The sequence below is a fragment of the Cataglyphis hispanica genome, chromosome 3 (genome assembly GCF_021464435.1).
Source record: "Cataglyphis hispanica isolate Lineage 1 chromosome 3, ULB_Chis1_1.0, whole genome shotgun sequence".
Classification (NCBI taxonomy): domain Eukaryota; kingdom Metazoa; phylum Arthropoda; class Insecta; order Hymenoptera; family Formicidae; genus Cataglyphis; species Cataglyphis hispanica.
This window is the reverse complement of record NC_065956.1, coordinates 7,578,251-7,600,000: the sequence shown is the minus strand read 5'-3', so window position 1 is coordinate 7,600,000 and position 21,750 is coordinate 7,578,251. Positions and strand designations below refer to the sequence as shown.

Here is a 21,750-nt window from a genome sequence, read left to right as displayed (position 1 = left end):
TCGTCGTGCCCGTTTCCTGACCGCTACCAAGAAGCTGACTGATACCGACGGTTCGACGAACGACGGCGACGACGGTGTCGTTGCACACACCCACCGGCCGGCTCCGAGTTGCAAATAAAAAAAAAAGGGGGAAGAGATTCGAGAGGCGCGATCGCGTGGGGTGGAAGGAAACGTTGGGGAAAATCGGCCCGCCGATTTTCGGAAGTAGGTAGGTAGGTAAAAGGATGAAGAGACGATCGGAGAAAATCGTCCTCCTCGTCGGGGAAGAGAGTTTTCCTCTCGCCAGCAGGCTCTACCCCGCCGCGGGTGGGTAGCGCCGCGGCGCCCCAGAATCAATAAAACGCCCGTCCGGCCGTCGCCTGTCTTAGGTCCTTCCTGTCTGGTCTCTACCTGTCGAGGTCTACCGTTTGCTAGCGCGACGCCGGGCGTCCCGACGCGACGCGGCGCGCGCCTGCCCGTCATCCCCCGTCGAGCTCTCAGCTCTCAGCGCGCCAATCCCCGGACGCGGAGACAGCGCGATGCCGCGCCGCGCTCCGGCGCGATCTCGATGGACCGCGCGCACGCTCGCTCGCGTGCGACACTCGCATCGCGGATCGATATTCAACCCCCGCGGTCAGGAGCGGCTGTCAGAGGAGAATTTCTGGAAAGTGCGATCGCGGAATTCGATGGCTTTTCGAGGAAATTCAAGAATGGACGTAGAGGATGCGTTATACGAAGGGCGTTCTTCTGTCTCTCTCTATATATTTCTGAAAGAAGGATACTCTTTTAAAATTTAATGAAGCAAAAAATGTAAAGAAGGATAGAAGGAGAAGAATAGAGTATCGAAGTAAGAAATGATACATGGGAAAGAAAGTTTTAAATCTATAATATTAAATAGAATAATATATGATGGAGGAAAAAAAAGAGAATATTATAAAAAGATATACTTGGTTAAGAGAGAATCATATGTTCAGCATTAAATGCTTTTAAAATCGCACTTTCGTTGCGATTGAATATATTTTCGTCGCTCTACATACACCCCTGCATATAGTACTTGCCGCATATACATATAATGTCACAAGCAATATATTACAAAAATATAGTAAATATCTTTTTTAAAAGTATTTTTTTTTTTCAGGAAAGAAATATTTTTTTTCAGGAACAAAATAAGTGGGGGGAGGGGGGGATGAAGTTATACATATAAAAATAGTTTTATGTAGAATATCATTATATATATGCATATAAATTTCCCCCAAAAATATGATACAATTGATCTGTCGGAAAAAAATGTTATTTTAAATTATATCAAAATTATTATTTTATTGGAATTTTTAGATTATCCGTTTTATTATTAAAGTTTTTTATTCGGTCATAGTTTATTTTGGAAAGAAAGAGAAATCAATTTGGAATTAATATTTTAGGTTTTTTATAAATAAAAAATAGGATTGCAATATATTTTGCGAAAATATTTTTGATTTTTTTATATAGCATATACATAAGATATTTAAATTGGGATTATGTACAATTGTGAGAATTATGTTCAATTACGATATTGTGGAGCAAGTATGGAAGCGTATGTAAAGTTTTATTTGGAACGGCCGGTCATTACCTCAATATACTTGCTGCTGGTCAATGCAATTGTGATGTCTCTTTTCTTGAATAATTTATTATGAAATACCAGCAAGAAGGTTTCAAATGTATTAATAATCAAATTGATAAATTTAAATTATAACGCGAAACAGTCATAATTGTCAGAATTGATATAAAAAGTGCATATTTTATGTTATAATCGTAGTTAATTATTCAGGAGAATCTAATTTACACACTTTATCCCATTATTATCTGTAATTTATTCTTCATTATTATTATATAATTTATGTATTTTACATATATTGCTACATAGCTACTATTATATAACTCGCATAATATCGACTTGTTATAATGCATCCTGATCGCTTTCATTTTGTTCCTGCTTTTTGCAGATCGATATCGCCGACAACCCCCCGTGGTAGTCACGAACATATGTTCCAAGGATAGTCTGTACACATATTCTGGTGATAGTCTATTATTAGCTATGATAGTGAAGAAAACGTGCCTAAAAATTTAGTGCAGTCAGCTATTAAGTAGGTCTTATAATATGTATCATAAATTCCGGATTATTTAAAAACAACAAAAATTTTAATTATATATAAATAAAACTTGACAAACATAGCGAGATGCATTGAATATATACATCGAAGAATATTAATATAAATAATATAATAAATATATAAATAATAAACACACCTGGTAGATGTATTTTAATCTCTATATAATAAATATCATAATATTATAACAGTATCAAATATTTAAAAAAATGCGCATAATAAAACATTTTATCTCAAACGCAAAAAAGATTGTTTGAAAGCATTTGTTTGTTTATTATACGCGTGTTTACATATTTATTTTTGCAAACATAATATATTCTTATAGCAAATGCATTAGTGTTATATATAATATATTATTTAATAATTTTTTTAGTATCTTGTAAATGTTTTATAACTTGTTTTGCTGCGTCGCTTATATCGCTGCGTTTTGAGCACGCCATAGTCTCGATTTTTTCGATCGCGATTGTTGTGGTCAAAGCGTGAATGTATTTCGGTTCGGTGAGGCCGTAAGTGACGGATTGTAGGACGCGAAGACAGAGCAACTGCACCTCTTCCGAGGACGATTCATCTTCCATACAATGACTCAAGGTAGCTTCTAATTGGGAATCCAGCAGATATTGCAAGCCGGTCTTATTCATGCTCACGTTGTACAGAATCATTAATATTAATCTACAATTGCAACTGCGCTTGAAACATTGTCGACATACAAAAAAGCGTGGATTTTGTAAGAGATTTCTCTCTTTTTCAATGAAAATATATTGTGAAAATTTGAAAAAAATAAGATTTTTTAATGTAAGGATAGAGATGAATTGTAACTAGAAATATGACAAGAGGGGAGGGATAATCTGTCAAAATATATTTATACCTCTTTAGAGATAACGATCCGGGAGCTGATGGAAATTCAGGCGTTAGTTTAATTATTTTTTGCACGAAATCTGTGCCATTGGAATTTGTAATTAAAAATTCGCGACCTTCCGGACTCGCGGATATATTAGTAACAATACCAAGGAGTCCTATTACAAATTGATACTCGATATTGCTCGTCGGAGGGAATGCATTTCTATAAGTATTAATAAACGCGCCAAAAGTGCCGTTTACTATCGATAAGAATTCTCCTATTTTATTCTGAAACTAAAAATATTACATAATTGAATATATTATATGTCGTTATAGATATATATTTTCGTAATATTGTATATAAAAAATGTGTAATATATATATTATATATTTGTATATATATTTTAATTGGATTTTCTTTCCGTTATATTTCAAATATAACGAAATTGTTAACATGCTATGCTCGTTAAGTTAATATTTTCAGCATGTACTTACGGTCGTTAACCAAATATCGACTATTTGCGGAAATCTAGAAGCACGCCAAGTCAGGTTACTTAATACTGCACCCAGGCTTGTGCAATAGGTACTCTGACTTATTATCTACGCGAAAGTAAACATGAATAAATTAATAAATGGCATTTTCAAAAAAATGATCGAGACAAAAATACTGTCCTTATAAGTTTCAGTACATTTTCGAAATAATGGACAAATAAAATAATAATATTCGAAACTCTTCATTTAAAGAAAGATACGATATAAAAATAGTATAAGTATAACAGTATAAGAAAAAGGTCAAATAATAAATGGTAGTACAGTTAATAGCAATAGTACAAATAGTAATACAACAGTATAGAGGCTATAATACCAAATTAATAGAAAAGAAATTAGATTATAAAATTTTACTTGATCCTTTAAACATTCTATCTCTTCGAATGCAATTTCTTTTTCTTTCATTAAACGATCAACTTGATCACACAACTCTTCGCACTTTGATTCCAACGCCATTATTCTTTTTGCATTATCTATGCATAAATCCAATGTTTAATTTCTATCATATGCAAAAATATAACAAATTATAATGTGTTTAGTTGCAAGTTGATTATTACATCTAATCGCAAATGAATTTAATTATATTTTATAGCCCGCGAAATAAAAACGTCAAACTGGAATATTTTGTATAAAAAGTATAACCTTTTGACGCATCAACAGATGACGTCGAGAAGTCATTAAAAAGCGTTTGCGTTTTCTCTCCGTTCGTCTCTTCCTGAAACTTGGATTCGAGATTTTTAGTCGCAAATGTTTGTGGAATGTCATCTATGAATTCGTGAAAACCATGTTCGCTGGAATTTATAATTTTCTCCAAAGAATTCTGGAAATATGAAGTTAAAAAAAAAAAATTGTTATGAGATAAATAAATTACGTGCATAAATGAAATTAAGTCTTATCATATGTCTAACACATACAAAGAGTTCACATTTATTCTTTAAGTTAAATTCGTCCATGTGTGTGTGCGTTGTCGCTCTTGCGTTATCGGAAAAGAATGGCAATTTACTCGCAGCCGTTATGCATAAATGCTTTCCAGATTACTCGCTGCAACTCGACAGATGCATAATGTCAAGACTTTAAGTTGCTCTGTTTCTGTAAATTATTAATTAATTTTGCAATTAATAGAAATTCAATTCGAAACAATTTGTATATTAATATATTATTAGGAATAAAAAAAATTTTAAATGTACAAGTTAAATTAAAAAATATATACTACATATAAATATTGGAGATAACAAAAATCGTGTATATATGGAAACATACGTTGACGTTTTAAATTTGACATCTATAATTCTTTCTCAAAAATCTTCTTCACATGTAAAGAGATAAAAATTTTTTAAATTACGCACACACATATTGGTTTTAATATTTCCGAACAATACTCTTTCACTTCTAGTAGTAAAAGACTTTTGATTCCAATTTGCATTTAACAAATTTATTTGACGCAACCTGTACAACTATGTGGGTATATACAATATGCAATCTCGACATCGACTATTTAAATTTCAAGATATATTCTAAAGATACACTTTTCAAATTATTTATTATTTAATCAAAAAATATTATTTATTAATTAACTTTCATATTTTATATTGTTGTTATTATTAAAATACGTTTCTAATAATAATTCTAGTAACACTATTAAAAAATAATTTACAGTATATTTTAATTCGTGGAATAATACTTAATTACTTTTTAATTATAGTTATTTATAATATATACTCTTAATTTGTTTTTTTCTTCAAAACACGGAAAAATCCATATTTAAATGCTTCTACCATAAAATTACAGAGAATATAATTTCTTTCCAGTTTAATTTTTTTCTATTTATTTTGAAATAATATGCTAATAATGTATATGAATCTATATATAACATTAGTTTTAAGAAATAATATATACTACACGAAACTCTTTGTAGTATATAAGACTTTATAATATATTTAATTACTGACAAGATTTCGCCGTAGCATAGTTTCCGCTCATCGTGATAAGATAAAATTCACTCGGCTGGATATTCGTTACATTCGGTTAAAACATCACGAGGAATCGGCGTGAGAGGTCGAATGCAAGAGTCGCCGATTGTGTACGCACCCATTGACGTAACGGTAAAAGTCGTTCTCCCGCGTGGCCTACATCGGATGTATCTCGGAACGCACGGCGTGTGCGTGCTTAACGTGCTTTTGCGCGTCCCTCCCGCATTATTATGATGAACCGGAGCGGTATCAGGCGTAACCTCACGACTTGTGGAAGTTTTATTATTTTTGATCGCGAGTATCTGGCCAGTAGAGTCGACTGATCTGGAGCAGCACGACACGTAAGTTGCACGATGAATTCTATTTCGATTAGAGATTTATTCGCGTTTAATGCAAGATTGAGATTACTATAAAAGCGCGGGATGACGCTTTCCCGCTTCAGTGTACATATTTGTTTGATCGGCAATTACGAAATTTACGCGGTACCCGCATTTTTTGATCGTGATAGTTTCGGCTTTGCATGTAATTATTCGCCAATGTGATCTTATCTATATGTAAAACAATAATTGATCATTTTTTTTAATTCGGCATCTATAATTTATGATTAAATCTGAATTAAATAAGGCTAATTGATCGAATAATGTTGATTTTTTAATGTTTAATAGTGGCAGAGATAATTTAATTATCAAGATTTTGCTAATGAATTAATAAATACGATTAACTTTTGATAATTGTTGATATTTTTAATATACATATATACATACACACACACACACGTGTATATATATATATATAATAATAAATTTATATATATATATATAAAAATAATTTTTCAATATTGTGCTAGGTTTTGCAATGAAGTTTGCAGAGGGTGAACAGATTCTTGCGAAATATCCGAATACTTCTGAATATTATAAAGGGAGGATTCTCAATATTAGGGGGGATCGATATAAGATACAATTTGAAACAGGCACTGAGCATATGGTTAAAGAAAATGACATAAAGGTAATATAGCTAGCTGCTATCTAGTAAAGAAATATTATTGCAAAAATTATATATATTTATTTAGAAAGAATATGTAAAAAATAAATTTAAGATAATTTTATTTTTGTTCTTACATTAAGAATATATTCTATAATAATACGTATATATCTTTATATTTCTGAAGTATGAGAGAGTAGGCAGAAGTACAAGCAGGATTACGAAAAGTCCATCAAGATATTCACAGGATTTCGTTAGTAGGAAATCGCCAAGTAGACGTTCGCCCAGTAGACGTTCGCCAAGTAGACGTTCGCCAAGCAGACGCTCGCCAAGTAGACAATCAGGTAAATCGCCTGCGAAATCGCCAACAATTACAGCTAGGAAATTGCCTATTCGTAACACGCGTCTCGCTAAGGTCTCTCTATCGCGCATAGATGCTGAAAATGGTAAGCATATGTTTGCTATATGCTATTTGCCACATATATTTTTATAAAATTTTAATGAAATTATTTTTCCGTTTTCTTTTTACTAAACAGATAAAATAATCAATCACAAAGAAGGAAGCAATGTAAAAGCAGAGAGTTTAATTGAATCAATGCCTTTACAACAACGTTTGCAGAAGGATATAATACGTAGGCCGACGCTTCTCAAAACTGAGCAGGAATATAAGGCAATTACATTAATGAGAAATATCGATAGAGCTGTTTCACTTCCACTAGAAAAGAAAAGTTACATACATGATTATCCTTTGGCAGAAAAAGAAAGAGGATATTCGATGCAAAGAGATCAAGTAAACTTTAATAATATTTTGTTAATATTATATTTTATTATTAATTTTATTATATTCCATTTTTATACTTTATGTCGTATTGTTTATTATATTTAACGTTATATTTAACAATGTGACAGTTTATATAATGTATTAATAATTCTAGGATTTAAAACCTTTATTATCACAAGACACTGAGAAGTGGGAAAAAGCAGTGAAACGTGAGAAAGAGATTAATAGAGTCGATGAACCGCAAGAATGGGGTGGATGGATTGGGACATCTTTTCTTATATTTATCTTACCAATGTCTATAATTTTACCGCAATTCTTGTGCTCGAAAGGACAATGCAAATCTGCTCGTATAGAATTTCCTATTAATTTGGAATCTTACATAAATTTACATGGATTATTGTCCTATGTTGCATTCTTAATATTTTTGGCTTGTATTTCAATTATACCAATTGGGAGAACTGTAGATGGACAGCAGAGTAAAATCGGGAGACTTCAATATCGCGTAAATGGTACATGTTTAATAATGCATGATTTTTTTATTATATTATTATTTTTACTATTTTCAAATTTTTTTTTTAATTTTTAGGTGTTTTAAGTGCTATGTTGACCATAATAGTATTCTATTTATGCATGTATAAAAATATTTTGGTCAGTGATTTTATCTTGGATAATATCGTGCAGTTGTCAGTCAGTGGCTGGCTTATAGGAACATTTTTAGCACTGGGATTGTATATAAAAGCAGGAAAAGCTCCGATTGCCAATCTAAATATATATGCATCAACTAAGAGCAAGATATATAATTTTTGGCAGGGTAGAGAAATTAATCCGCGGATTGGTTCTTTAGATGTTAAACTGTTGTTAATACGAACTTCTCTTATTGGCACGGTAATTATTTTATATTTTTATTATCATAGAAGATGGAGATATTAGGAATTTGAGAGAGGAATGAAAATTGAATCTAATTATAATTATTTTTTATTTTGCAGTTGATTGTTAACATGTCTGTCATAATTAAAATTGTTGGTGATATAAAGAGTCTAAATATTGAGCAACTTAATGTAGCTGCATTATTGGTTTTCTTATTGCAACTATTATATATTTTAGATGGATTAATATTTGAAGCTACTATTTTTACATCCTTTGCAATAATGTATGAAGGAACTGGATATATGACATGCGTCAGTCACTTATTATATCCATTCTTAACAACTCTTACAATAAGATTTATATTATATCAAAAGTAAGCATAATATAGAGTGAGCATAAATAAATATTTAATCTAATATGTTAATCTTTGTTTAATGTATTTTCAGAATGAAATTTAACTATTTTGCTGGGATATTTGTTTTAAGTTTTGTAATGGGATATGCTTTGTACAGAATTAGCAATTCGCAAAAAAATGAATTTAGAAAGAATCCTGTTTCGCCGACAGTACCTTGTAAGTGTAAGAATAAATAATTACTACTTCTTTTTTTCCACAAATGGATTAATATCTGCTCTTGAAATTTATAGATTTAGAAACTATCCCGACGTCGCGTGGGAAGAAATTGATGCTATCTGGTTTATGGGGTCATGTGAGGCATCCCAATTATTTGGGTGATATTATAATGCAATGGTCAATCGCAGTTATTAGTTTGATGAGTGACATATTACCATATTACGCGGCAATCTGCTGCACACTAACGCTGGCTTACAGAGCTGTAAGGGACAACAGACGTTGTCAGATGCGATACGGATATGCATGGGAGCAATATTGTTCTCGCGTGAAATACATGATCTTGAAGCGTATATTTTAAAGCAATAAAGTAACAAAGTATTTTTTAAATATCACAAATTCTATATTACAATTTTATTTTTAAAAATATGCTCCGCAGATACGTACGATTTATATATATTATAAGATCTCTAGTTGTGCATTTTTAAATATTTTTATGAGATATACATAGAGTGATATACTAGTATTATGATTGACACACAAATGTAGAATTTGATAAGAACCAAAAATATTTTGAGATTCATTGTAATATGAGAGATTTTTCACATTAGAAATATTTAAGTTTACAAAATGAATCTCTATATATATGATAACGCGCGATAGAAAAGTGAATAAAATGATACTGCATATTGATGAAGGGGAAGAAAATTTATGTATTTGTATTTGGAAATAAGTATAAGAGATATGAAATATTTTATAAGAGTCTGTGCCTGTAATTTAGAGCATTATAAATTTAAAATACAAATTAATTAAGAAATTTTATACTTTTATACGTATATTTAAATATATTTGTAGTTATAATTTTTTGTTCGACATAATAAGCAATTTTATTAAATATATCGTTTTCTTAATAAAAAATATATATATGTATATATATAAAATCGTCTATATTTTCTCGTGTTTGTACTGCATTCTAATGCAATGAATTTCAACAAGAATATAATTATATTTTTAAATTATCTATGATTTAAAAAAGAGCCATATATATATGTATATAAATGAAACATTACCAGACTGCTAAATTTCTAAATAGAATATCAAATTAACTATCATGCATGACAGAAAGGTCACAGAGATAAATAAAAATGGAAAAAAAAGTAATTACATAGATTAAGAAAGGAATAAATATGTTGCATTATAAGGGCACTATATGTATATACATATAAACAGAATAAAACATTTAAAATTCGAAATGGATTGTTAATACTATATTTAAAAATATTATATATTTAGACACTTATTTTTTATTAAACTGCTCTCAAATATTTACATATATACCTAATTGCTATAAAAACAATTCTCATTAAAGTGGATAAAAATGTGTCTATTCAATTCGTTCATCTGCGATAATCATCAAACTAAAGTTTGAGTATTCTTCATTGCACATTGTAAAGTATTTTGTATGTTAGCCAATCATTGATAAGATAATAATATTTTTTACATACATTTTTTTCTATAACAAATGGTCTCTATCTTCTAAAAATAAATAGGTTCTAAAAAAATTTGGCATATATGACTTATTTGAAATAATAGAAGCAATTTTTTCAACATACATCTGCATATCTATTTGCAGTGAACGCACGATTAAAAGTCAGAATAAATATATATATTTATTTGCTATTTTTTGTATTCGATATTTATATTTGTTAAAATTATATTTAAAAATTGTCGCATTTTAAAAACTACATTTTTACGTGACATTCTTCAAATTATATGTACTTTTTTCAGAAAAATATCTTTTAAATTTGCATGCGACGATACAAATCATGTCTTTTTTTAGAATACACTTCGTTTTACGTATTGAGGGCATAGATCACCTGGAAATCTGTATGTTACGTGAATTATAGATTTTCAGGCGATCTACGCACTCTATGTGTGAAACGAAACGCATGCTTAATTATATGATTGAAAAAAAGAAAAATGTCAATATATATATATATATATATATATATATATATATATATATATATATATATCTAATATTATATAATGCAATTTTTTTCATAGTTTATATATTTTACGTGTATTTTTATAAGTACGAAAAAAAAATGTTACATGAAATAGTATAATTGCCAATTTGTTACATATGTCACTACAATTTCCCATTTTAATTATTTAATAATGTAATTTGTTAGTGAGAGCCAATTTGTCAATAGTTAATATTGGTAAAATTTTTTGTTTATAATATTTTTTCAATTTTGTCAATCACTATTAAAATTTATAATGTGATTTGTTGATTTCGCACTTTCGATATCATGATTTTAAATATACTTGTGAAATTGAGAATCAAAGAACTATTTTGTGAGTCAGTGATTACAAATGTGAAATAAATCACAAACGTGAGAAAAATAATTATATACAAATTTTATATATTATTTTACGCAAAATATACTTTTATAAAGCACTGCGTGTCATTGCGGAAAATAAAATCATTAAATAATAAAATTCCTGATCGTGCTTATCTCGCTATATTGTATACGCTTCCTAATTAACAAATTTTAATATATAAAAAAAATACATATAAACAGAAAACAAAGCCTACATATATATATCTTTAAAATAAAAGATATAACATATAGATCACTTTTATCATCACGGGCGCAAATATCTTATTCTAACGCATTTTATCTTTGGATCTCATTGCGACTTCTCTCATTCATTACCATATTATTATTCATTGGCATTTTTTTTTTTTTTCGTATCGTGCACATGATATAGCTATCACGCTTCATTAGGAACATATTGTCGCTCGTCCGTCTCGCTATATTGTACGCTTTCTAATTAACAAAAATCTCGTAAACGCTGTTGACACACATACGAGTCTCTCGCAAATACGTTTTATTTCTATCGATAAGTGTGTTTCATGGCAGTACTTTCGATTCAGTACTTTCATCACCTGTTTGTATTCGGTGGTTCTTTTTATTCCCGTGAAAAATATTACACATATCGCTCGACGTTTGACGTGCTCGAAAACTTGAAAGAATCCACCCGAATCGATTGGTCCTTTTTTGACACAGACGTGGTCGAATTCGATTTAATATCCACACATTTGCCGCTCAGAAAAAATAGAAGATCCAGTATACGGCATTGAACAGCATAAAACTGACTGGGAAAATGATTCGTGAATACTTATCTATTATGTTCACATCCTTGATCTTTGGCATCGATACGCGTAACACGGAAGCTCCTCTACGTAGAGCATGTAATACCTGTAAAAATGCATTGTACAAAATATGAACAATATAAAAAAGGCAAGCTGTTGCTCTCTATTTTAAAACAATGGAAAAAAACATTTTTGGCAGATACATCAAGAGAAACATGCGAAAGGAATGAGATCACATAATGAGTTAAATTGAAACCAAGCAATACATTATTTGCTTTATTTTTTTTTTTATTTTCAATTTTTAGAGAAATCAGCGATAGTTTGTTTTAATTGTTTTATCAATTTATAATCAGAATACTTTTTTTCGTTTCTTTATATAAGATATATTTATATCTTTTCTCATAAAAATGTCAAGTGTAAAGATCATATGGAAAGTTGTCAGACTTTTTGTTACATATTTATTATAATTATACTGTGTGTTTAAAATTACCAGTAATATAATTAAGCATACCTTTGGTTTGTGCGGTCTCGGGCCTCTGTACCTGAGACCGCTATTTCGAGTGTGCGTATTGTAAGCTGCGACCCTGGAAATACGAAAGCTCGGCGGAAACTTGGCCGGGTCGTGATCCCTTCCAGTTCCCGGCGTCGATGAAGCGCTGACTAGGCCTGACCTATTTCTAATGCTTGGCAGAGGTGACATTCTGAGATCCTGAAGCTCTATGATATCCGCGTCCGTGGAATCAGGAAAAGGCGAACTGGCTTTGCTTCCTAAAGCAAAATCGAAAATCAATCGAATGAAAAAAAATAATCTAAAAAGAAAAATTCCTGATTATAATATTCAGTTACCGATTTTAGAAGAGATCACTTTCTTCTCGTCGGTTTCTTTCTTCTTGGTCTTTTTTTTTGCTCTGGCGCCCCAATACGTATAATTGACCGCTGCGTACTCCAACAGAGCCGCAAATACGAAAACGAAGCACATTACCAAATAAATATCGATGGCTTTCACATAACTAATCCGTGGCAGTGAGCTTCTAACACCCGTTGATATAGTCGTCATCGTTAATACAGTCGTAATACCTGAAAAAATAAGTTATAGATTTGTCTACAGATTTGAACAAGAATTTTTTCCTAGAAAAATTTATAGAAGAAAGAAATTGTGTGAAGAGATAATTATAAATCTCTAATTTTTAGAGCAAAATAAAATTTACTAATTCTAAATTAATGGAAATTATAATTTTAATTTAAAATAATATATGAATAACTTTGATACCATATTTTAAAGAATTGCATAATTTATATAATCGTGTATAAAAAAATGGTCATAAATAATTAATTAAAAAAATTAATTAAATATAATAAGACAAATGTTTTAATAGAAACGGAATTTTATTTCAATTTTACCGAGAGCTACCCTTGCGCTGGTAGCTTCATGATTGATCCAGAAGCTAACCCAGCTAAGCATCACGATCAGTATGCTCGGCAGGTATGTCTGAAAAACGAAATAACCGATGTTCCTTTGTAGTTTAAAACTCAGCGAGAGTCTTTGGTAGATGCCTGTTGCCAACTTTTCCTTTCGATCGTTAGTCTCGTAGCCGATTATTGTAAATTGTGGCAATTCCGCTTCCTCGACTCCGCGAACGGGAGTTTCTTTCCAGTACATTACTACGTCGAGAACTGTATAACCATCTGAATATTCAAAATAGAATAATTTAGAAGGGGGCATACAAATTATATCTTATTGGATCTTTTTGCGTTTTTCTCATTTATTGGTGAATATTTAAATATTGATTTATTTCAAATTTAATTATTACAAATTTAATCATTACAATTTTTAGATAAATAACATAAATCGACAGAAGAAATTAATTTAAACAAATATATAGGAGAGGTACGTGTATATATGTATCTTTTATATTATAAAAAATCATTTTTTTTACGAGAGAATAAAAAAGAAAATTTTAATGTTATTTCTTCAAATGCTCGATTACATATTCCAATATATACATACAGCTCTCGATTTCGACGGTGCAATTCTGCGAATCGAGAGGATAATAATGCAAATCCATCATGCAGGCTAACGTTGTTGTGAATCTCATGCCGTATGTGACCGAACCGTCACCCGATAATCTGACGAGTTTGTTGCGCTCGGTGACGTCATGCAGAAAGCTGCAAACAGGTGAAAGTAAAACAAGTTTAGTAAAACAGTATGCTAAAACACGATCCGCGATAAAAAAAAAAGGAATGGGAATTTAAAACACGATAAAATGGTTACGAATAATCAGCAAGTTTTTGATGCGTCACTCCTTGAGTTATTCCTTGCCGCAATTACCTGTTTTTATCGTTCGCGAAAAACGTATCCGGGACCCAAATCTTTTCCGCGAAATCACCGCTTAATGTCAAGACTTCGTCCTCATGCGAAAAAGCGAGTCTCTCGTCCTTCCAGTATTGATTTAAGTACATCGTTATCGTGTAATCCTGAGGCGCAGATAACGAACATTAATATAATTTATTGTTGTAATTAATTATGAAAAGGATGGATTTATTTTATTATATCATACATAATTATTAAATGTTTATATGCCATAACTGTTCTCATGATTTTTTACAGTTATTTATCATGCAGTTTATAAGAAGATTCTTTCTGCGAAAGACTATAAAAGAAATATTGCTGGAAGATTATCAACAGAGTCGATGTTCAAGAAGATGGAGGAAAATAGAAAACTTTGTCGACAGACTAACGCAGTTTATCAGAGGCCTCAAGGTAAGAATCGATTTGAAAGTGACGATAAAAATGTTATGAATGTTAGATTGTATGTGAGAGAAGTTTTGTTTCCTTTATCAAGACTCATATATGTAATATTCTTAACAGAGGTCTTGATGATTCGTATAAAATTATAATGAATGATAACATAAATAAAAAAAAAAGAAAAAATTTAATTTATGATAAAAGAAATAAATTTATATATAAATTAATTAGATAGATTTACATGTTTTTAGGGTGTCTATTTTTATTACAATTTATTTTAATTCGTCGACACAAATTGATACTAAAAAAATTAAATTTAAAATTGAAAATATTAAATTTATATTATTTTTTTTAAAAATGTTAAAAAAAAATAGATTGTATAAAAATCTTGCACTAAGAAAAAAAATTTTTCACTATTTAAATATATACTGTATTTTTTCTTTTATTTCTTTATTTTCTTACCATATTGACTTCTGAAATCGCATCGAAACTTGCAATGGTAAGATCCATCCCGACTAATAATGGATCACCTTTAAATAATAATCTCTCATTAAATCTTAAAATAACTGTTATATATACAAAGAGAGATAAGTGAGCATCCTAATTCCTCTATTTTTTAAACTGTTCGCAATAGGGAGCCATTAAATGAATAAAGAAAGAGATTTAAGCCTTTTTCTAATCCTGATGATAATATCGGCAAATTATTTCCTCTCGTTGCACGATCGATTAAAAGCGCTGATTGCGATCGTGCTTCGTTGAATGGGCTGGAAAACTTCATTAAAAGCTTTTCTAGCGTTATCTTTCTCTACCTTCAGGCAAATGGCTCTATTCTAGAATTTAGTTCTGTCAAATATAAGTCGATATCTAAATGTGAATAGTTTTCCAAAATCCATTTTAAATATAATGATATATATATATATATATATATATATATATATATTTTTATTATTTATTATATATTTTTATTATATTATTATATTCAGGAAACATATTGTATATATACACGTATCCGCATTGAGATATTTTCATCAGTCTCAATAAATATAATTTTATAATTTAATCATATCATTTATATTTTTTAATTATAGTTTAATTACAGTGTTTTATTAATTTCTTTGTATTTATATGTAACATATAGCTCCTTTTTATTAAAGTTATATAATATAAGAGTACATACATATATTGTTGTGACAAACATATCTAATTTCAACTGAATAATTTTTAACAAAACGTGCAAAAATCTGTAAAGCTCTCTAGCTCACCACCAAAGTTTGGCCTTAATCGAATATCATAGCCGTCAAGTATCCTCGAAATCGTCTGCGTAACATTCTCCAGTCTATCGGACATCCCGATACTCTCTAGGGAAGCCCTGTAAAGTGTAAAGTTTCAAAATTTGATAAAGTAATTTAAAATTGTTGAAATATTCTTAATAAAGTATAATACATTAAATCAGATTTTTCAAAAAAAATTATTATTGCATAATAATAATATCATAAAAAGTAGATTGGGAATGGTTTTTTTATCACATACACATAAATCAAAATTTTAATATTTAATATATTTTAATATTAATAAAAATATATCGATTGCGTGATGAAATTATATAAACTCTCGATATTAGAATAATTTCAATTAGAAGTTTTGTTTTTTCAAGTTTGCATCGAAACGTTTACATCTTCGACGTTCAATTGTGTTAAACATGGCGACAAAAATCTAAAGTATATATATTTCTCTGTAATAATGATACAAAAATGATTATTTACATCCAAGAGATCTACGTTTCTCTCTCAAATACTTTTACAAAGTGATAAATTATATTTTTATCTAAAACTTTTTATCTATTATTTTGATCTAAAAACAAATAATATATGTGTGAATTGTGACGTGATACGTAAGGATGCAATGATAAAATGGAAACTTGCATAACATCGAAGAACGAAATAATATCGAACAATCTAGAAATTTATATAATTTATTAAATAAATTATTAAACGAAGAAGCATGGAGAGAAACGAAATAGTATCACGCATCACGAAATTATTTCCATTGAGTAATTCAGGCACTGTCGACTTGGTCTGGTCCTTAGTGATCATTTTACTCGTGGTTGTAATATTATTTATTATCACGAATAATTAAGGAAACATTTTCAAAAATTACGAGTAAACCATATGAGATGGTTTCAAATCCGACATTGTTTAGAGAGGATTATCAGGTTCGTCTTTTGCCCGGAAAATGGAACTTTGTTGTCTCTTGTTGTGTACAGCGGGCTGATTGGAGCTCTGATTACCCAAATAATCACTCATGTTGCACGCCTCGGGCTTAATTCAGGTATTTAATTACTTCCTTTTGTATTTAATTGTCATTCTATTTCTATATATATATATATATATATTAGCTCCTTTTCATTGCATTTATATACGTCTTTAATTGAGTTATCCTCAGTTAGTTTGAGATATCATTAATTAAGATGATAATTTAATTTAATAATTTATTAAGTTAATAATTTATTTTAACTTTTTAACTTTTACAATTGCACTGTAGACTATTATATCTGATTTGCTAAAGAGAAATTTGGATATAATTTCTTCGAGATTGGAATTTTTTAAACGAACGAGTCTGAAAAATCGTCTCTTTCATTAAAAAAAATTCGCTCCAATGTATTTATTATTTGAATTAAGAGATTAACGATTTTATTTTTCAATGATATATATCTTTAGACTCATGTTTATTTTAATTATTATATAATATCTCTCTTTTTTTATTGATTTCGATTGTTTCATTTAGAAATAATTTACATATCACATTTATTCACAGAAAAAAGTTTTCCTTGTCTCGAATGTCTTATCTGAATACGCTTACGGATAGGAAATTGAAATTATACTTCTTGCGCATTCGCGTCACGTGTGCCTTACAATGTGTGGGCAACGCGGGAAAAGTATCCGGGTATTATTATCTACCGCGATTTTTCATATTAGGGGAGAGATTCGGATGACGGTGCTCACCAGATGACACGGTGACGCAGCTGTACGAGGAGGAAGACGATCAACGGCAGCCCGCGCAGCAGCATCCTGCCAATCGTCTTCGTTATCCGACCGAGATTACGTCAGTGAATGACGAGAGAGAAGGAGAACGTCATCTCGCGATATCCTCGCATCCCCTCGGCATCCCCGTAACCGGCTCGTCGCCGCCGCTGTCGTTCTAAAAATCGCAGATAAAAGGGATGGCCCTGTACGACTCTTTTCTCGCCGTCCTTGACACTCGTAATCCTCGTATGCCAGTCCCACGCATATACTCACTATACGCACCCTTGAGTTACGCCGCACGCGAAACAAACACATATAAAACTCCCCGCATCCACACAATAAATTCTACCCGGTTTAACTCTTGTCTGACGAGAGAGATGTGGAAGATTTAACTCATCAATATATATATATATATATATATATATATATATATATATATATATATATAATGAGGAAGGGCGGGAGGGAGTCTCGAAATTCACTAACACGAAACAAATATAAATTTAATTAAATTTTATGACAAAAAAATATGTATTATTTATAAACTTGGTTTCTCTCTTTTCTCTCATCTATCTATATATTACATATGTAATAAAGCAATGAAAATTGATAAGAAGAATAATAAAATAAAATAGATGACTATTTCCAAATATATTGATAGTGTTTCGTCTTTAAAAATGCACTTGATACATACAGTTTACGAACGAAAAATGATGAAATTTTTGATACTTGATGTTAATCAAGAAATGCAATAAAAATAAAGGAAAACGTAAAAATAAGATATATTTTTCTGATGTATTTCAGCTCTAAAATAATATATATATATATATATATATATATATATATATATATATATATATTTATTTATTTATTTATATATATAGTTTTTTTTTAAATTTTTGAATATGTAGAAGATTGATTGATTAAGAACTACATATATATTGCTTCATATTATTCTAGTGATTGATAAGACCAAAGAGTAAAACAACAAAATGGGCCGGCATGAGATAAAGCATTACAATGGCGTACAATATATCTCGCGAAATAAAAATCTCATATAACACGCTCTACATATCGCCTGTGCTACAACACATTATTCACTTTCCATTCAAAGATCGCGCACGAACAGAGCCGATTTTCGCTTCCATAAATTCCGATGAATGCGTTAAACAATAAAAAAATAAAGTTATAAAATATATTCTATACAATATTGTATACTCTCTTGATACAATTATTCCTTGAGGCAATCAAGATGAAGAAGAGCTTGTTAGTCACGAGACACCATAAATAATGACGGGAGGATTTTTTTTCCTTTCTTTCGGTTGGCTTTATTAATGCTTGCGTTTTATGTTGACGACAGGGAATATTTCATGCACGTGATACCTTACATAATTATTGTTTTACTCGAGTGCAAAGCAGCTTTTTGGTTCTTCAATATAAACAATAAAATGAAATAAAATTTTTTTACACTGCTCCAATATCATATAAATATTATAATCTTCTCACTAGTATTTTATATTTAATGATTAATTTTCCGATAATTGCATCAAAATGTACAATAATAAATATTTTTAATCATAGAAACAATATAACAAAATAAATAATATAAATAATATTAAACTATTTATACCACAAATAAAAATAAAAGTGTAATTAGGTACTTTATTTATTAATTTATATATTAACTTGATTATTAAACTTTTAATTAAAAATTAAATAAGAAATTTATTTACAAATTTTTTGTAAGAGAAATTTTTTCGAAAATTGAATATATATACAAGTTTCAATCATTACAGATATAGACTATTATGTAATAATCAAAGGTCAATAATACAATATTATTACAATGATATTTAGTAACATGTGACATTTTCTGTCTTTTCAAATTTTGATCTAAATGTTATTGGCTTATTGAAAAATATAATCCATTAAAGTACAAAGATCCGTAATTCGATCTGGATAAAAAGATTAGTTGAAGTTAATTTTTTACATTTTGCTAATAAATTTATTATTTACAATTTAGATTTATATATATTATTATACATATTATATGTATATATTATTATACGTAGAGTTACCTGATGCATCCGACGAAAATCACGATGCGGGCGACGATTTCATTGTCAATTTGATGAAAATATCAGAATATTACACTAAATATTATCACGTTTTTATTATCAACTGGAGTTATCGCTAACGCGCACTTGGGTCCATCGTCGTAATTCGAAATCGATCGCTAGCGCAGGATCGATTTTTCGAATATCGGTCCGACGTTATCAGCGTTCACGGGGGTTCACTGTTATCAGCGTTCACAGGACCCGGCGTTACCGCTTCTCGAGACGCGGTCGAATTCGCGACTCCGAACGCGTCATTGATCGTTGCTCATTGTTAAGCATCACTCCTCGTTCTCGTCCACGTTATCGCCGTCGTCGTCGACGTTGATATCATCAACGTTCTCTGGCAGATACGAAAGCGCGAGGTATTCTCGTGCACCACTAGTCTCGCGGAGTTTGCTGCCTTTCATCCCTCGGTAGCTAACGCGGATCCACTGTCGATTTCTCTCTTCAGATACTCTCCGTCTCTCTTTCTCCCTCCCCCATCGCGAATGCGTTCCTTCTCTTTCTCCCGCTCTCTCCAGAAATCATCCTCTCGCTCCCATCTGCCAACGTGCTGGTTACTATCTCTATCACTCTCACCCTCTTCTCTCTTCCCCCTCCGGCTCTCACCCTCTTTCAACGCTCTCGTTTTCGCGGATCTTCCATCCCTCTCGCTCGCATCTACTTTTTCACGTGCAATCGCCCCCGTTTCACCCCGAATGTTTCCTCTGCCCGTTTCCTCGCATCCAATCTCCCTCTCTTCCTGCGCCCGTTCTCTTGGATTGCCTCCATGCTTCTCTCTTTTGCTCCTCCGAGGATCCCTCCTCGTCTTTCGTCACCATTCCCCGGGCTTTCCCCGCGACTTACGCGCATGCACGGTATACCTATCTCGCTATACCCTCTATCTCAGACGACCTAGTGACATACAGCCAGCGATCGGATTTTCAGAGCAAGCCGATCGTACACCACCATCATCACCAATACCACTCATCTATTCTCCAACATCCTTAGAACAGAAGGCAGAAAGTGTCATTAACCTTCGAGAGTTATGACGCGGAAAGAATCAGAAATTATTGATATTTATTTCGCGATGGGCGACAAAAACTGATCAACAATTCCTAACACGAAGGCACGACAAAGCTTTAATGCGAAAAATTAAAAATGCTTGGGGAAGAAAAGTGACCAAAGTATTTTCTTACGGCACAAGTTTCATATTTCTTATACAATCAAGCTGCTTACCTTTTTTTTTATGAATTATTATCTCTAATAATAATGGTCTAATATATAATATAAAAAATTGGCGAAAAATCGCATGCAGTCTCCGACGGAATTTTCGTAACGTCTTAATGGAAATAGTATTTTTAAATGCCATTCTATTAAAAAATAAGAGTAAAAAGTAGGCGTGGAGATAAGATCAAATTAATAGGCGCTCGACTAAGCATTAATGAAGATTCACTTCCGCGTCATATCACACACATTACCACGACAAAGCTATCCGATAAGTGAACTGTCGAGATTTGGGGCATTTTTCAAGGATATATAGGGTGATTTGCGGCTATCATTAAAAACAGATTCGTTATTAAAATTTCGAACAAAAATTATTGTAATAAAAGCTTTACAACGTATTTTAATTTTTAATGCTAAATATATATGCTTGATTTAATGCTAAATAAATACGCCTGGAATTAAGTTAAATTCTGTTGAAGTAAAAACTTATTGCAGTAAAAATTTATTTAGAAATTATTAGCACCTGTTCTCCTTAGTTATTCTCATCTTAAATTTAAGAAGTCTAGGTGAATCTACCTTAGACGTTTTATACTATTTTGCTAGCTGCAGAACATCCCATATGCGTCAGCATGGTAGAGTAATAGCAGCTAGATTCATAATCGATAAGCAAAGAAACATCCATCGTGCCGCCGGCGGGCTAGATTCACTTACCCTCGCGAAGGGCGATAAGAGGCTTCCTGTCGGCAACATCGATGTTGGTCGGAAATCATTTCAACACCCGGCGTCTTGGAAGATGCGTTCTGATCAGTTTCGAAA

The 21,750-nt window shown here is 31.0% G+C and overlaps 3 protein-coding genes across 3 annotated transcripts in view; 1 reads left to right on the top strand and 2 right to left on the bottom strand.

The window, feature by feature from the left end:
* Positions 1-9,932, top strand: part of LOC126848139 (delta(14)-sterol reductase TM7SF2) — an 83,909-nt gene extending 73,977 nt beyond the window's left edge. Inside the window, exons 4-12 of the mRNA XM_050588767.1 lie at positions 5,477-5,823; positions 6,330-6,487; positions 6,651-6,909; positions 7,000-7,253; positions 7,399-7,753; positions 7,831-8,129; positions 8,231-8,484; positions 8,558-8,682; positions 8,757-9,932. Of these exons, the coding sequence (XP_050444724.1) occupies positions 6,338-6,487; positions 6,651-6,909; positions 7,000-7,253; positions 7,399-7,753; positions 7,831-8,129; positions 8,231-8,484; positions 8,558-8,682; positions 8,757-9,040 (1,980 nt within the window). The 5' untranslated portion in view covers positions 5,477-5,823; positions 6,330-6,337 and the 3' untranslated portion in view covers positions 9,041-9,932. The remainder of the gene's footprint in view (positions 1-5,476; positions 5,824-6,329; positions 6,488-6,650; positions 6,910-6,999; positions 7,254-7,398; positions 7,754-7,830; positions 8,130-8,230; positions 8,485-8,557; positions 8,683-8,756) is intronic.
* On the bottom strand, positions 2,479-4,465 carry LOC126848172 (heat shock factor 2-binding protein-like). The gene is made up of 6 exons (XM_050588835.1): positions 4,427-4,465; positions 4,155-4,332; positions 3,867-3,985; positions 3,459-3,563; positions 2,992-3,257; positions 2,479-2,795 (listed from the first exon to the last, which is right to left on the bottom strand). The coding sequence occupies exons 1-6, from the start codon at positions 4,463-4,465 to the stop codon at positions 2,480-2,482; spliced, it is 1,023 nt and encodes a 340-aa protein (XP_050444792.1). The 3' UTR covers position 2,479.
* A 781-nt stretch (positions 9,933-10,713) lies between the features above and the next one.
* On the bottom strand, positions 10,714-20,529 carry LOC126848149 (gamma-aminobutyric acid receptor subunit beta-like). Its single transcript, XM_050588782.1, has 10 exons — positions 19,690-20,529; positions 17,591-17,786; positions 15,851-15,957; positions 15,051-15,118; positions 14,172-14,317; positions 13,851-14,008; positions 13,244-13,528; positions 12,689-12,919; positions 12,354-12,610; positions 10,714-11,948 (listed from the first exon to the last, which is right to left on the bottom strand). Exons 2-10 carry the CDS (start codon positions 17,653-17,655, stop codon positions 11,796-11,798), a joined length of 1,470 nt encoding a protein of 489 aa, XP_050444739.1. The 5' UTR covers positions 17,656-17,786; positions 19,690-20,529; the 3' UTR covers positions 10,714-11,795.
* Positions 20,530-21,750: the final 1,221 nt, after the last annotated feature.